The 15,512-nt window shown below is 35.9% G+C and overlaps 1 protein-coding gene across 11 annotated transcripts in view; it reads right to left on the reverse strand.

Annotated features, from left to right (window-relative positions):
• TAFA5 (TAFA chemokine like family member 5) overlaps positions 1 to 15,512 on the reverse strand; it is a 524,263-nt gene that overhangs the window by 280,322 nt on the left and 228,429 nt on the right. For all 11 annotated transcript variants that reach the window (XR_004239671.1, XR_004239670.1, XR_004239672.1 and 8 more), the window contains one exon: positions 14,755 to 14,904. Coding sequence is in view for 8 of the 11 variants with exons in the window: in XM_032106457.1 (XP_031962348.1) it covers positions 14,755 to 14,904 (150 nt within the window). In the remaining 3 variants the exon portion in view is untranslated. The remainder of the gene's footprint in view (positions 1 to 14,754; positions 14,905 to 15,512) is intronic.

Here is a 15,512-nt window from a genome sequence, read left to right on the forward strand (position 1 = left end):
AGATCTTTATTCATGATTACATATGTAACTCTGCTATTGAATGTCTACCAGAAAATGGCAACTATGCAATCTATACCTCAAACAGGTATCAGTAATGCTCTTTTGAGATCAATGATTAAATACTTTTGTAGATAAAGAATCCTTATAAAATATATCAAAAAAACTCCACAAAATTTGGTTTCAGTAGCTACTGATAATCTTAAAAAAAACCAGGAAAGGTCTTCAGAAGTAGTTATGCCTTATTTTTCTCAAAATGTCTATGACTGTTCTTAATGCAACTCTTATAAGCTACTGGTTATCTCTCCTTACTCAGCCGCTGTGCCTCTGCAGCATAATGAAATTCTGGTGTGATGATAGTACATCCTGTTAATGAAAGTATTATGGACACAGATGGCTATCAGGGCTGCAGATTGCTGAACACCAAGATTGTAGCTGATTTTCTAGCTGATATCATACAGTATTTAGAGTCAACAAATCTGGGACACAAATAACTTTGTAGAAAGCATACTCTAGTATTCAGTGGAAGCTTTTTCTGTTCGAATCAGGGCATGCAAGGGATACGTAAAAGAGAGGGATAGGGTAAGGAGAGGGAAAGGAGTATCTACCCCATTTCCATTCTCATGAATAATTATTTTTTTCAATTGGCAAAATCTTTCGAAAACCATTCAAGTGGATTCAGCTTTACATCATAAGGGTACACTCTAGGAACGTAAAAAATAAATGTCTCAATCAAAATTTTAAAAATTCTTCTAATAATCCATTTTATTTACATTTGAGCATACTTACTAATATTCTCATAATTTTCTTAAAACTCACTTTCACAGACATCACCAGAAATTTATACTGCTTTAATTTCAATCTTTACCTCTTTTATTCTTTATGCTTATTGTGTATATATATATGTGTGTATATATATATACTCTGATGAATTTTCATAATTGATATTATCATACATAACTTTTTTGTAATTTTTCATTTACATTTAAATATCTTAACTCTTTTTCAGTACAGAAAAATCTCAACATCTTATGGGAAAATAAAAAGCAACATGTTCTGCATGGAAAATACTATATGTAGGCACAGTATTCTTAGTAATTGAAAATTTGAACCTTAAATATTGTACAAATTAACATTTAAGTGAAGTTCCATAATTTTGAAAAATACTCCAAAATTAGGTTAAATATTGAAGCTATCAGAAGCACTCTAACAGGATGTCACACCTCTAAATCTTATCATATTATGATATGAAGTCAGAAATCAAAGGCCCGGGAATGTTATTTTTCATTATTTTAATAGGCAAACTCAATGCAAAAAAAAAAAAACAAAACAAAAACCAACAAAAACCCCCAAAAAACCCAACACCCCGAAGTAAAACAAAACGAAACAAAACACCCCCGAAAAAAACCCAAAAAACAATACCCAACACTTTATGTTAACAGTCCACAATAAAATTTAAAAAACCTCAGAGTACAGAAAAAAATCCAATGCAAACTGAGATGCAGTTTGTCTGTTTCATATAAAACTTTCTATTCCAAATAAAAGCCTGCAGTTGATTATTAGTAGATTACAGTGAAAAGTACACTATTTAAAGCAATTGTTATATAAAAACTTAGGAAAAAAGGGAAAACATTAATACAAAGAACTTCAGAATTCAAATTACTCTTACACTAATCTGACCATCTTCTTCAAATTTCTTTCTTACGGGAAGCTTGTCACTGCACTGATCCCATTATTTTTTTATTATATCTAGCTATCCAAAAGAGTACTGATCCGGTAAATCCAAATTCAAGGAAACAGGTTCATTAGCTACAATAGCATTCCTAATTTGGCTAAGAGGTTAAAGTATGTGAACCTTAAATTATAAGAATATCAAGATAGGAATCATGTCTCTCTGTCTGGGTAGGCTTTTTTATTAATTCTATAATAGGATCTAGACCCATGTTCATGTTCCAGATATAGTCATCAACATCTGAAAGAGAAGCAAAAACTGCTTCAAGTACAGAAACCTTTCCATAATCTTTGTTTGCACACTGAACACAATGTCATTTTAGAATTTCCTACACAAAGAAATGGCACCACTTAATTCATAATAAATTAGTTTAGCCATTGTAATAGATGGATGGGCTCTTACACTGGTTTAAACCTGACTTGAGTCCTCCGGCTTGTCCCAGAAACTACTCCCATGGGTATAATTAACAGCTTAGGACAATTACAATTGCTAGGTAACTTTGTACAACAGCAAGGCTTTTTTACTTGCAAGGTCATCCTTGACCAGGAAAGTAATTTTGGAGCAGAAGCACTACATGTTGGGAAAGAGTTTTGTGGTTTGGCCTTTCAGCTCCTAATTTATTCACTCCAATGCCACATAATAATAGAAATATAAAGGGATTTTATATTTACTATATATTTATACAGAAACAAGATCTATCTACATATATATATATATATAACTGTAAGACAGAAATAAATATGAAAAATACAATATAATTACCAGAAAACAAAATCTCATGCTATGCACGGTGCCTGCAGAACTGAAGACAATGTGATACTCAGTATATATATTTTGTTTCCAGCTACATTAACCAAAGGGTCCTAAACTGTGCAAAGAGTTTCAAAATTAGCTTTACTCCAGGTTACCTTAAAGAGCAGGAGACAGGGCAAGTTCTGTGGAAAGCAGGACATGCACTGCTGCACAGCCTATCCCCTGGAGCCTCTTGTCCAGCCCAGAATGGCTGTCAGCCACTGGTACACCGGAGGCCCCACCTGGAGGGGAAGGCCCCAGGAAACCAAAGCAGATAAAAGTAGTTGCACAAAGGCACACGGGGGCACAGCCCAGAATTTGGATTTTATAGTAGCTGTAATTGCACTGGAAATCAAGCAGTGATTATTAATCTTTCTCTGTCACTCCCACCCTGCTCTCCCTTCTCCTAATTTCCTCCTCTGGAAATCTGTGTAACTTAAATTTAGATGGGTTAGAGGTTTCTAAGTCAATGCCATGTGAAATGCTTTATTTTGATTGAATATTTGCTTTAAAATTTGCCAAGTACCCTTATTTTCTAAAGTTTGAGTAAAGTTTGAGTTCTCTAAAGTAGAAGTTTGTTGTGTGACCTCCTGAGAATGTCATGTTTCTCCTGTGCCCCTGCCTCAGGGTATAAAAAAAGCTTAACCCCTTTAAGAAACTCATCAAGCAAGTCTGGGGCTTTACACCAACATGCAGATAATGCAGTTCATATCACTGGTAAAGGAAGACAACACTAACTCAGCACTTTTTAGTGTAGGATGGTGAAATCACAAAAATTAAAGTGTGATGTGTATTCAAATGAACAGAGGTCAGGTACTTAAAATATTCATATAGACCAAGACTTACTTCCACTTCTGACATGTGACAAATGCAAAATTGCAGAACCCAGTTTATTTGCATAAAGAGTCTAAGAATTGCTCTTCAGGAAATCTGGTACTAAGAGCCCAGCAGTATTTTCTAACAGTGAAGACCTACCCAGCTATTTTAAACCCAAATGTCCTCCTGCCCCATGATTGTGAGGCAGTTTATCCTCCTGCTGCCCACCACTTCAACAAGGAGCTTCTAACATTCAGATTGAAGTTACTAAGCAGGCTGCCTGCAGTTGAAAATAAAAATTCAGATAGAATCTATACAAAAATACGGATTAAAAGAGACAGACATCTGTGGGAGCTTCTGAACTTCTCTGAGACAAAATGTGCAGAGAAAACCTTGATATTATTAGCTAAAACATGGTATGTTCCTGATCCAGTTTCACAAAGTCAGATCACAATAAAACTGGGTTCCAGGCACTTTGTGGGTAGCATGATTTGTCTTCTGAAGGAAGATTGAACTCCAGCTGGGAACAAATTGCTGATGCTCTTCAGACAGGCAACAGGCCCTCCTAGAGGGATCCCATCAGGTTTCGCCCCACATAAACGAATAGCAAGCCAGAAGGGGGATGTGTCAGTGTATGGGACCAGATGAAATTGAATCTGGTTCATATATATTTTGGGGAAGGCAATGCTGGGACCTACACTCATCACTGCAGCCTTCCTTTCCATCTTCCAAGGCTGGCATTTCCCTTGGCTTCATACTTATATATAATGATTAGATTTCCAAAAGTTACATCAAAATTCTGAATTAAGGCTGTTAAAGCAAGAATATCAATACTGAGTCCAGGGTAACTACTTACTTTAAAAAAGCTGCTCAGAATTCGTCAATATTCTTAGCAAGACCTCCATGTTTTATGCTTAACAAAATTAAAAATTCAGTAATACATGCAAAGCTGAAGCCTGAAATTTAAAATAAGCTTGCTGCTTTGTGCAGAAGACATCTATCCTAGCAAGGAAAGCCTGTTCTTAAATTATTTTAATCTGTATTACATATATCCCAGACAGTAAGCTTTAAAAATATACTTTAAAAAAAATTACAATTATTCTCAAGGTCAGGAGGACTGATTTTTCCAATTTTGTAAACTGTTACATGATATAATTGGAGAGAAAATAGGTGATTATTTCCATTGGCTGTTATTGCACTGCTGCTGCTAGTCAGTGCATCAAAACACCCTAGTACAAATGAAAAAAAACCAATAGACCTTTCCTTCTTTTAAAAAAATCAAACTTCTATTCTTTATCTGAAATAATTAATTTTTTTTTTCTATCACAAATAAGAATTTATTTCTCCTTTGTGATGCACAGTCTAGACTGATACATTTCCCTTCATATTCAATTGGGGCTGAACCTTGCCCTCTCGAAAGGGATGAGCATGGGTGGAAGTTCCCTGTGTATGCCCTTCCAGGAAGGATGCTAGAGGAACCTCTGAAACTCTCAAAAGACATAGTCTAAAACAAGTGGATGGAAATTCCAATTTTCAACTTCCATCTTATCTGAGAGTACAACGAAGCTTGGAGGGCTTTTCTCCTTATCCTACTCCCTGGAATCTGGATAATTAACAAAAAGAAGCAGCTACATCTTTATTTCTGTGTATCCTGTACAACCAATGACTTGGTCTATCATTAGACTGCAAGAGCTTTTAGTCTAGGACTGTGTGAAACTGGATTATGAAGTGTCTTGCATGTCTTTGATACTGTAAAAATAACACAGCAGTAAAACATAAGCAAAACAAGTTAGAGAAATAAAGACATCTTAAAGTTTATTTCTGATATGAAAATGCCAGTTTTTATGACACAAATATGGGGGGGGGGGGGGTGTTATTCCTTGACCATGCTACTTTCACATAGTGCCTGAAATGTCATTTAGCTATAGTTATATCTCACCCATTGGTGAAATGGCAGGGGTATTTTCAAAGGTTCGTCTCTCTATACTCTCTTACACTCACTGGAGACAAACGTTGCCCTGACAGAAGCCCACCTTCACACATGAATAGTTTTGAAAGTTTCTCTTTTCCCACTCTTCTGGGGATAACTGGAAGGTAGGATGACAACCAGAGGGGGGTAATATAAACATGTTACTTTTTTTTTTTAAACTGCCTCTAATCAGTGAAGACAGTGGCTTTTCCAGAAGGCACTCTGAGCAGCTGATGGTCTGAAATGTTTACACACATTACATTCAAGCAGAAAACCTATCTGCTAGTCATCCTATGCTCTCTTTAATGCCATAAAAAAAAAAAAAAAAAGAGACAAGCTTTCACAAGTGATTCCAATATTGACACTAAGTGATCTCTGAAATGCCCATCTCATCCCCCTGCCTACAGAGGGAGATGCAGAGGGAGCTTACAGTGACCAAACTCCTGAATTGAGGAATGTCATGTTGACCTATTGCCTGAAGTTGGGTAATGAATCAGACTGCAGACTGCTGTGGTTGTTGATAGTGCCCTGCCGCAAGATATCAAGCACAGAAAACTCTAGCCAGTGATTCAGTGCATGCTTATGTTAATGCATAATATGTTCTCTAGTCATTTTGTCCAGTTCAATTGAAAATGTCTGTAGTAATTAGGCTTCTAGTCACTTCCTCAGAAAATTGTTCCACAATCTAATGTCACATAACCTCTAACGATTTTTCTGTGCTGAAACTGCCATCAGAGCACATAGATGAAAGGGGATTAGACTACATGGGTGACTGCATAGGAACATGAAGGAAGTAAAGGAAACAAAGCTGTTAGCATTGATGAACTAATGCATCCAATCAAACACCAGGAGGCTGAAGGTGTTGTCTTTCAGATGGATTGTGAAAGCAAGGCACTAAGCATTAGAGGCAATTTAAGTTCTCTCAGCACTCTTTGCACAGTATCAGTGCTAACCCCTGGTTCCTGGCCACCTTCCAAATCACATAAATAATTCTGCTTTCCTAAATATTTCCCTGCCCTATAATTTAGAAAGACAGCCATCTCTTGACTTGAAATAGTATATTGATGCCAGGTTTAACCTCGAAGTAGGATGCTTATAAGTGAAACGTATTTCCAGTTCTTTGTTAACAGTACAAGAAGTATTTTATTTCCAATTACGTTTTATTCACTCTTATCCTGGCATTATTTCCCTTATATATATAATGTGCTCCCTCTTAATCTGTGGTGTATAATCCTTCAGAGGCTAGTAGAAAAGAATCTGCCTCTTTGTGCCATAATTATTTAAACCTAATTCTGCTACCTCCTTGATTTGTTACCCAATAAACAGTCTTTGATCATGGAAGGAGATCTATTGGTCAACAAAACATTAGGAAGAAAAAAAAAATTAGGATCTCAAAACAAACAAACAAACAAACAAACAAATTCTCAGTTTGAGAACCCACAAACCTATACTGTGCCTGACTTTTAAGCTGTGATCAGTACTCACTCCCTGCTACTTGGCTGCTTGTTCTGTGGAAAAGACTAACATTATGCAAAATCCTGGTCTGCATCTTTATGCCAGTTCCAGTCACAGAATCATAGAATCATTGAATATCTCAAGCTGGAAGGGACCCCTAAGGATCATGAAGTCCAAGTCCCTGCTCCTCTCAGGACCAACTAAGAGAAAACCCTATGACCAAGAGTTTTGTCCAGATGTTCCTTGAACTCTGACCACCTTGGTGCTGTGACCATTTCCCAGGGAAATTTTTTCATTGCCTGACCATGCTCCCAGTGAAGAACCTTTCCCAAATGTCCAATGTGTCCTTCTGATGCTGTTTCATTCCATTTCCTTGGGTCCTAACACTAGTCACCAAAGAGATGGAAGATCAGGATCTCCCCCTCTGCTGCCCATCTTGATGTGAAACATGGATTTAGAAGAAACATAAAGATTTTAGTTATAGGCTAGCTGTGTTGAAATTAGATAGAATAGGAAGGAATTTGGGCCCAGCTAGAGTTAAGAGAGCTGGACCTGAAATAGAGTTTTAGATGTTAGTAACTGATTACCAAATAACTGATGATCTGTCATTTGTATGTTTGCTTAGCTGTGCTTAGAACGAGGAACAGGAACATTGATAAGTTGGTGTAGGGAACAAGGACAATTACCAATTTCCTCCCTTGGTGGGAACCTGTTCAAATGTCACGCAAGAGGAAACTTAGAGGTCAATAGAGTAATTAGGATTGTTAAAGTTCAGAAAGGCAAAAAGGTCAAAATGAAGAAGATGAGTTATTTCATCTTTTTAAGACCACTGACCCAATTCAAGACCACTGACTCAATTCAGGACACACACTATGCATGCTTAATGGCATTTAAGCTCATTTCCATACGAAACAGAGAATGGGAGGTGTTAATGTTATGAATATGCATTTGTATTTTGGATTTTCATAATTTCAGAAATAAAAAGCTTTGTGTTTGCTTGGATCGGAGCCCTGCGTCTTAGGGAGCTATCCACACAGTGCCTGGCGCCAAATAAAACATACACCTTCTAACTCTAAACTGTCAGAGAGTTTTTGTCCATCTCAGTTGGATATTGATATTAGATCGATATTCATATTTTGGTAAATCAGATGAAGTTGTAGACTGAGATGAGGTCACCCCTCAGACTTCTCCAAGCTGAACAAACAAAGGGATCTCAGTTGCTTCCCACAAGTCTTGCCCTTAAGACATTTCATTATCTTGGTCACTCTCCCCTGGACAAACTGTAACTATCTGATGTCTGTCTTATATTGAGGCACCCAAAACTGCCACAGTACTCAAGGTGGGGCCTCAGTTGTTTGAGTTTAGGTACCAAATACTTCAGACCATAGTGAAGCCTTTACCTACCCTTCTTCATTAAAGTATTCCTTTAGGATAGTTATCAATCTGTGTGCTAGCTTCCTAAGCAGGATTTTGGTTTCTTTTTCATTGGTTGCTGGCTTTTTATGTCATGTGTTTGGTTATTCCTTTTATGGATTCTCAGTCAGGAGAGGAAACCTAACTTGCCTCTCTGTATTTCTTATAGACACTTCTGTGTTGCCACTGATGGTGGAGCTACTGAGATGTTCCATTTTATACTGCTCAGTTTCTGTCTCAGGGTTGAACAGTGCCATTTCTTCCCCAGCAGCACTTCAATCTCTAACTGACACTTGACATTCATGATCCAAGAGAACAAAGGTATTCAAGTGAACTTTTTTCCATGATTTTACTAAGTTTTTGATATTATTTAGACAAGAAATTTCACTCAGCTTCTTTTGGAATGTCATGTATTGTCCTTAGTTTGGAGCAGAAAGCAAAGAAACTGGAATGACACTTAACTTCCTGTGCATTTCTAAATGAAAAGTGACCTGCAAGGTTGAAGTTGTCAGTGTGTCTGTACCATGCATAGAAAAGGGAAGCTCGTGAGTAACAGAAACAATTTTACTTTCATATCAGTAACTAGGAAAATCTGCAGTTCTGATGGAATTGTCTAGAGGTAGTTGAAAGAAAAGAAAGCCTTGTACATGCTCCGGTGCATCTATAAGTACAGATGTATTTGTGACTGTATATGTGGGAGTTAGGATGAGGAAAGGAAGAAAAAAATTATTGTTTCTTCAAGTCATGTTGAAAACTAAGTTTAATACCCACACTAGTTTTCCTTTTGGTTTTATTTGTTTTAAAGATACATTTCTTAAATGCAACAAAGTAAAATGTATATTAGAGTGAAGGAAGATTTGAAATATCTGCAATAAAATAATGATAAAATAACATAAATATTACAATAGTAAACATACTAAATATTCTAAATGTCAAAGCGAAAATTCCCATTTCTGAATATAATTATAGTTCTCTTTTTGTCTTTTTTTTTTTGCTCCCTGCAATAAGGTTCTTTAGGATGATGAAGCTCTCCAGTTATTAAGCAGTTTTGTTTGAAGTGCATGACCTAGGATTCTATTAATGATCAGTTCTGACTCCTACACCTCCCTATAGAGTCCTAGAGATAATGAGAAGAGCAAGGAATTATTGATTGAAACTAATGCAGCTTCCTTGTAGATCCTGAGTGTCTGTGTTAAACAAAATCAATCAATGGCAACTGAAAAGCATGTTAATCATAATGTATGAACAAATTATATCTAATAACATCCTATAGAAAACAAGATTGTTACAATGCTTGCAAAAGCAATTAAATATTACTAAAAATTTAAAAAGTAAAAAAAAACCCAAACAAAAAACACACTTTGATTTGTAACACAAGTTGCCTGAACACTTTGAATTCAGTTATCTGAGGTATAACTTGTCCAAATTTAAGATTTTTGGATATTGGGACTGATCTCCTGGTATTTCTCATAGCATTTTGTGGACATAAAAGTAACCAGTACTCAAATCCAGAGCATAAGAATCTTCTAATCACAGAATTCAGGTAAGCAAATTAATGATTGCCATCCTAATCTTCTCAAGCAAATAAACTAATTCTCTCTGTCTTGGGGGGACTTTATGATGTGTATCCCATATCTCTGCCCTATGCCCAGAAATTGATTCTTGTGCCTTTCTATGTCTCTAAACTGAGGCTGAGAGGGGGAAGGAAAAACTGAGCAAAACTTTTTCAAAGCAGTTTGCAGCTTGTTCAAGGTCACACACAGATAGTGACTTTTTTTTCCCCAGCTGCGGCAGGGAAGCGAGGAAGTACCCGGCTTGCTGCTTTCCAGTCAGCTTTTGTCCAGTTTCAGCTTCTGTGTCTCCGGAGAGAGACTGAGAGTTGAACTTTTTTCCCTTCCCTGGAATTTCTGATTTTCTCCCTTTTCTACTGGACTGCTTCAACCCAGAACACATCGGGAGGACTTTCCACTGAGCACAGAGGGCCTGGCCCTGGGCCAAGCCCCAGCTCCAAGGAGACCAAAGGGAGGACTCGAACACTTTCCCAGGTTTTTTCTCCACAGTGAGAGATTTTATTATTTAGCATTATTTTCCTTTTCCCATGTGTTTGTTAAAGAAATAGTTTTTATCTCCTTCACTTTCCTTCGAGGAAAATTTATTTTTCCTGAACCTTGTGGGGGAGGGATGGTGACCTGCCTTCTCTCAGTGGATATATTTCTAAATTTGGCCAAACGGGAACACTCTCATACCACTTTTCCTCTCATCAGCTGTTTCTATTTTCTGAACAGAATTGTGGTTTTATTTTTTACCTATAAGTGTATATTGGACAGAAGTACATGACTTATTGAACATTTAAAAGTTCACTGCACACTTCTCAGGATACTAGTGTTCTAAGAAAGGCTTTGGCATAACAAATCTTATTGTCAGATATATACAATTCTTGTGAAAGAACACAAATCATGGGTGCATCTGTACACAAACTTTTATCAAAGACTTTTCATCACATACTTTAAAACAAATTAAATTAGCAAAAATACTGTACAAAACCAAACAGTAATTGTTATCTTCCAATCTCTCACTGGTTCCAGCTTAAAAACTGATGAAGCTTAACTGACACACAGGGAAATTACTCTGGTGATAAACCAGATGCTATGTTGAAATAAAATATCTTATCAAACTAATGCAACTGAGGTCATTGCTACGGAATTTGATCTCAAAAGTGGGACTGGGAACACTAGTTGCAAATAAAAACAATATAATGAAAAGTGCAGACAAACCACTGTCATAATATCACAAACCCTACATTCATGAATAAAAATTACATCATAGCCAAACATACCAAATATACATTATGACTCTGTGGGTATAGAAATGAAGCAATCAACACTAAATCAAGCTTTAAATCAGGGTGAATATCGATGCCATTTTTTCAGAATACATTAGCAATCTGCCATAGTTAAAGATTGCTAGAAAAAAATACAAAGTAAATCAACCGTCTCCATCACACGGAAATATTTCAAGAAAATCTCTGTTCTTCATGTTCTGCTCAGACAAACTCCTAGACACTGTATTTCCATTTCTAAGAATTCCAGTTTTATCTGACATTCACTGTCTTTCCTTTCTTAGGAAAAGACCTTAGGTGATGCAGCAGTGGAAAGCAGAGTGGATTTTGATAATCAACTCAGGACTTACTCTAAGAGCTATGTTGACAAGTGCAATCTCAGCCAATGTTTGTAAGGTTTAAGAGCCCTTAAATTACCTACTCCTTTTGCTGCAAGAATTGACACTTGGATTTCAAAGCTCCAGGAAATACACTACACAACTGAATATATTCTAAGGTACTTCTCTCCATTAAACATTGTACAAATGGTAGTCAGGCACAACAGAATGCATTTTAAGGTTGTAAAATTTACCAGCTTTGATACTGAATTCTTAAACCACTTGCTTGCCAGAAGCTGCAACAAAATTGTTAGCTAATATTTTCTCACTAGTAGGTTACACTAGCAGGTCACACTTATTATGCATGCTTCCTTCACAAATGAATTCGCATTAAAGGCCTATGGTCTACCTTCACTTAAGAAATAATCTTTTTAAAATCAAGAGTATATAAAGAATAAAACAAAAAGAACCAAATTTTTGAGAGTTTTTTTCTTTTTGGTAACAGAAATGAAATGTCAAAAAGCAGTTATATTCTTAATATCAATTATAATATAAATAAAGAAAAATTTGCAGAAGTACATTCTACATCTACATATATTTAAGCAAGCTCAGAGGAGGATTTATTTGTTTGTTTGAAAAATGGGATTCTTTATTGTAAAAAAACCAAAACAAATCAGCAATTATGTTTAGTTGTTACATTCCTGAACCAGCAGTGTTTGACTTAATATTGGAGACAAAACCAGCTTTCTCATACATAATTTTATGTAGTGTTCATGTCATGTTCAGAATAAAGCATTAAGTAGTTGTGTTTGAAAAAAATTATTCTAGAAATGTGTATAAAAATATGGAAGAATTCAGTGTGTATATTCTTTAAACTATGAACCTGCTAAATTCACAGATGGATACTTGTCAATCAGTGGCCCATTTATCCGCCAGCTTTACTCACAAGCAGATTAGAGACAAGATAAAGTGCTTGTTTATTCTTTCCTGTGTAATGGTGTTGATGGTATGTAAAATTATTTTTTTAAACTTCATTCATGACAAAAACTTACAGATCAAAGGTTTGACTTTTGTCTTCTTTTTAGTCTGGAAACCTGATATGCAGTTCTAGGTATTATTAACATTTTTGAGCTCTGATTACAAAACATCCCTGACAGTGTTGAGGAAAATAAAGTAGCATGTCCTACATATCTTGCAGTTATCATCCTTAGCAAAGGGCTCAACATCCTAATTATAAACATTTCACAAAATAATGAAGAACCATGTTATTAGATCTTAATATTTCACAGAATCAAAGAATACCAGATTGGAAGGGGACCTCAAGGATCATCTGGTCCAACCTTTTTCAGCAAAATACCAGTCTAGACGAAATGGCCCAGCACCCTGTCCAACTGGATCTTAAGTGTACAATACTGGGGAATCCACCAGTTCCCTGGGGTATTTCAATGGCTGATTTTTCTCATTTTGAAAAATTATAGTTTTGTGTCTAATTGGAATATCCCAATGAGTAACATGTATGCATTATCTTTTCCATGTGACTCCTTGTCAGCCTTAAATAAAATATTTAGACACAAATGTTAAATGGAAGCTCTATTTTTCAACTAATGAACTTCCCACTTGTTTTTCAAACGTGAAGTACTACATAAAGAACCTTCTCTGACTACATGATCTCTAACCATGGATCGTGTCATTCAGTTCTCTGTTTTCATAAAATTATAATCAAGCACATTGAAAGTACAAGCAGAATTTGAAACAGACTTTCCTCATGATTTTCCCCGAAAAAATAAGTAAAGAAAGAAAAAATATTTTCAAATATCAAATTAACTTAAAGCTTCCACATTTGGAAAACAAGCTAATGTAGTAATTGAAGGATGTGGTGCAGTCATGTCTTCTCAGTGACATGTACGTTCTAGCTATCTAAATTCCGTCTTCAGACACTCACAGATGTATTAAGGCAAGGCAGACAAAGTGCTTAACAGAGAGTGATACACTTGACTTATCTTAGGCACTTAGGATAAGATAAATTACTCTGAGAAGGTGCCTTTTGCTCTCTGTTGGGTATAAAGAAAAACTGGAGTTACTATCAGCTATCTTCAGATACCCAAGTTACAGCAAATCAATCTAACCATAGGCCAAAACTGACTGAGGAAAAATTATGTTTTGTTCCCATCAGCTGGTGCAAAACTCTTTTTTTCTACCTTAGAACTCTGTTGTTTTTAAAGTGACAAACATATGTTGAATTTTTTAATTGGTAGTAAGCATTTTTCCTAAAGTTACAACTATAAATGACGCAATAAAATCATTCCTTTCTTAAGCAATTAAATCTTATGATCTTACAATAAAACAGGAAAGCAGAATTGCTGGATGTGGTATTATATTATGAAAGAGACAGCTAAGAAACTGTCTTACAGAGTACCAAAAACAGTGAAAGAAAAATGCGAAAATAGAATGTGCATGATGTTCTATATTTAGCTTTGTGGGTTGTCTCTGAAATCTCCTTTAAGCTGTCTTCTTTGATAATCACTGGTAAGACCAAATTCTGAGGCAACAGGAGGGTGTTCTCCACAATATTTTTATCTGAGGACTCAAACCAGCCAGTATTCAAAGCCAATCCATGAATTTATTATAGTTCTATACAAAAGCATCTTTCTTTTTTTTTTTTTTTTTACTTTTGTTAATGGAGACTAGATAAAAACATATAATTTTACATCATTATTTTCAATGTGTCTCCAATTTCATTTTTAATATGAATGCTTGCTAAAAGCCTTGCAAGGCAGGCCTGTCTTGAAGACTGTCCCACTGTTAACGTAAAAGAGAATTTCATTTGTCTCAAAAAATTATTTCAAAGAGAAACATTTTCATACTTCCCTGTATGTGAGCAGTTTTCCAGCTACATGCTATCAATGCATCTGCAGTGAATCATACAGAATATCATTTTAAAGAGAAAAGAAATACTGGACATGTGAGGTACATTCAGACACTGTATTCCAAATATAGCATCAGTGTTTTCTTCAACACCATTAAATATAACACAGGAGCAGTCACATTAGCCTCCCAGTGGCATAAGACCTTTGAGGCTTGTTTGTTGCATTTTTTTAATGTTTTAAGGAATAAAAACTAGGGGAAAAAAGAATGCCATTTCACTGCGGATTTTATCATCACATGCAGAATAAATAACAGTACTGTGCCCTTAAGATTCAACTGCATATCAAGCTAAAACAAAAGTGAAATTTCCAATTAAAAAAATGTAATTGAAATATCTATACTATTAGTCAGTATTACCCTTTGGGTGAATTTCAATGCTATTGCCATTGGTAGTTGGGACAACATGAAAATTTCTTTTGTAGACTGCTTTTGCTTTGTTTTTTTTATGAGACAGCACTCTTGAATTGCAGAAACTGATTGAATAGATTTTGTTTCTTACCATCAACACACGCTGGCCTTGCTCTTGTTGTACCGGCAATCTGTCCTTTTTTACATGCACAGCGAGCTGTTTGTCGGGCTATAGTCCTTCGGGGCTGACTGCTATCTCTGTCCAAAGTAACAATCTCACATGTACCTGCAGCCAGTTGACCTGGAAAAAAAACCAGCAACAGGTACCAGAGTCACTGAATGCACTACAGGCAATCTATTACAGCCGAACAGAGTCACGGCCCCAAGTCACAGCAGACACTCCACAACAAATGGGCAGCCAGCTGATGGATATAATAAAACTGAGATGACATACAATTTTTCTTTGTGGTGGACGTATGAAAACCCTGCAAACTGGTTCTATCAGAAAATGATTATTGTTCCATAACAGCCAATGAGTTGAGGTTACACAAGGTTACTTTTACTTATGTTGGCTAAGTAAAGGAACAATACTTTACGGTAATGAAATTCAAATGGTATGCTCTTTACATACTTTCAGAAAAGAATTATAAAGTATATGGCAAATAAAAACTTCCCCACATTTCCAGGTGTACAATGAAGTCTTAACTGCTTTGTGTGTTTGTTTTGAAGGAAAAAGTCTTGCAAAGCATGCCCATGTTTGCCAAACTGTCAGTCCTTTGGCTCTCGCTTCATCTAAACTGAAAGTTTATTAATTATCTACCTGACTCATATTTGATGTAGCGTTTATTTTATTTTTTTTTATTTTACTAAATTTACTATGTAACTGTCAAATGGCTTAAATGACACCAC

The sequence above is a fragment of the Corvus moneduloides genome, chromosome 4, assembly GCF_009650955.1.
Source record: "Corvus moneduloides isolate bCorMon1 chromosome 4, bCorMon1.pri, whole genome shotgun sequence".
NCBI lineage: Eukaryota > Metazoa > Chordata > Aves > Passeriformes > Corvidae > Corvus > Corvus moneduloides.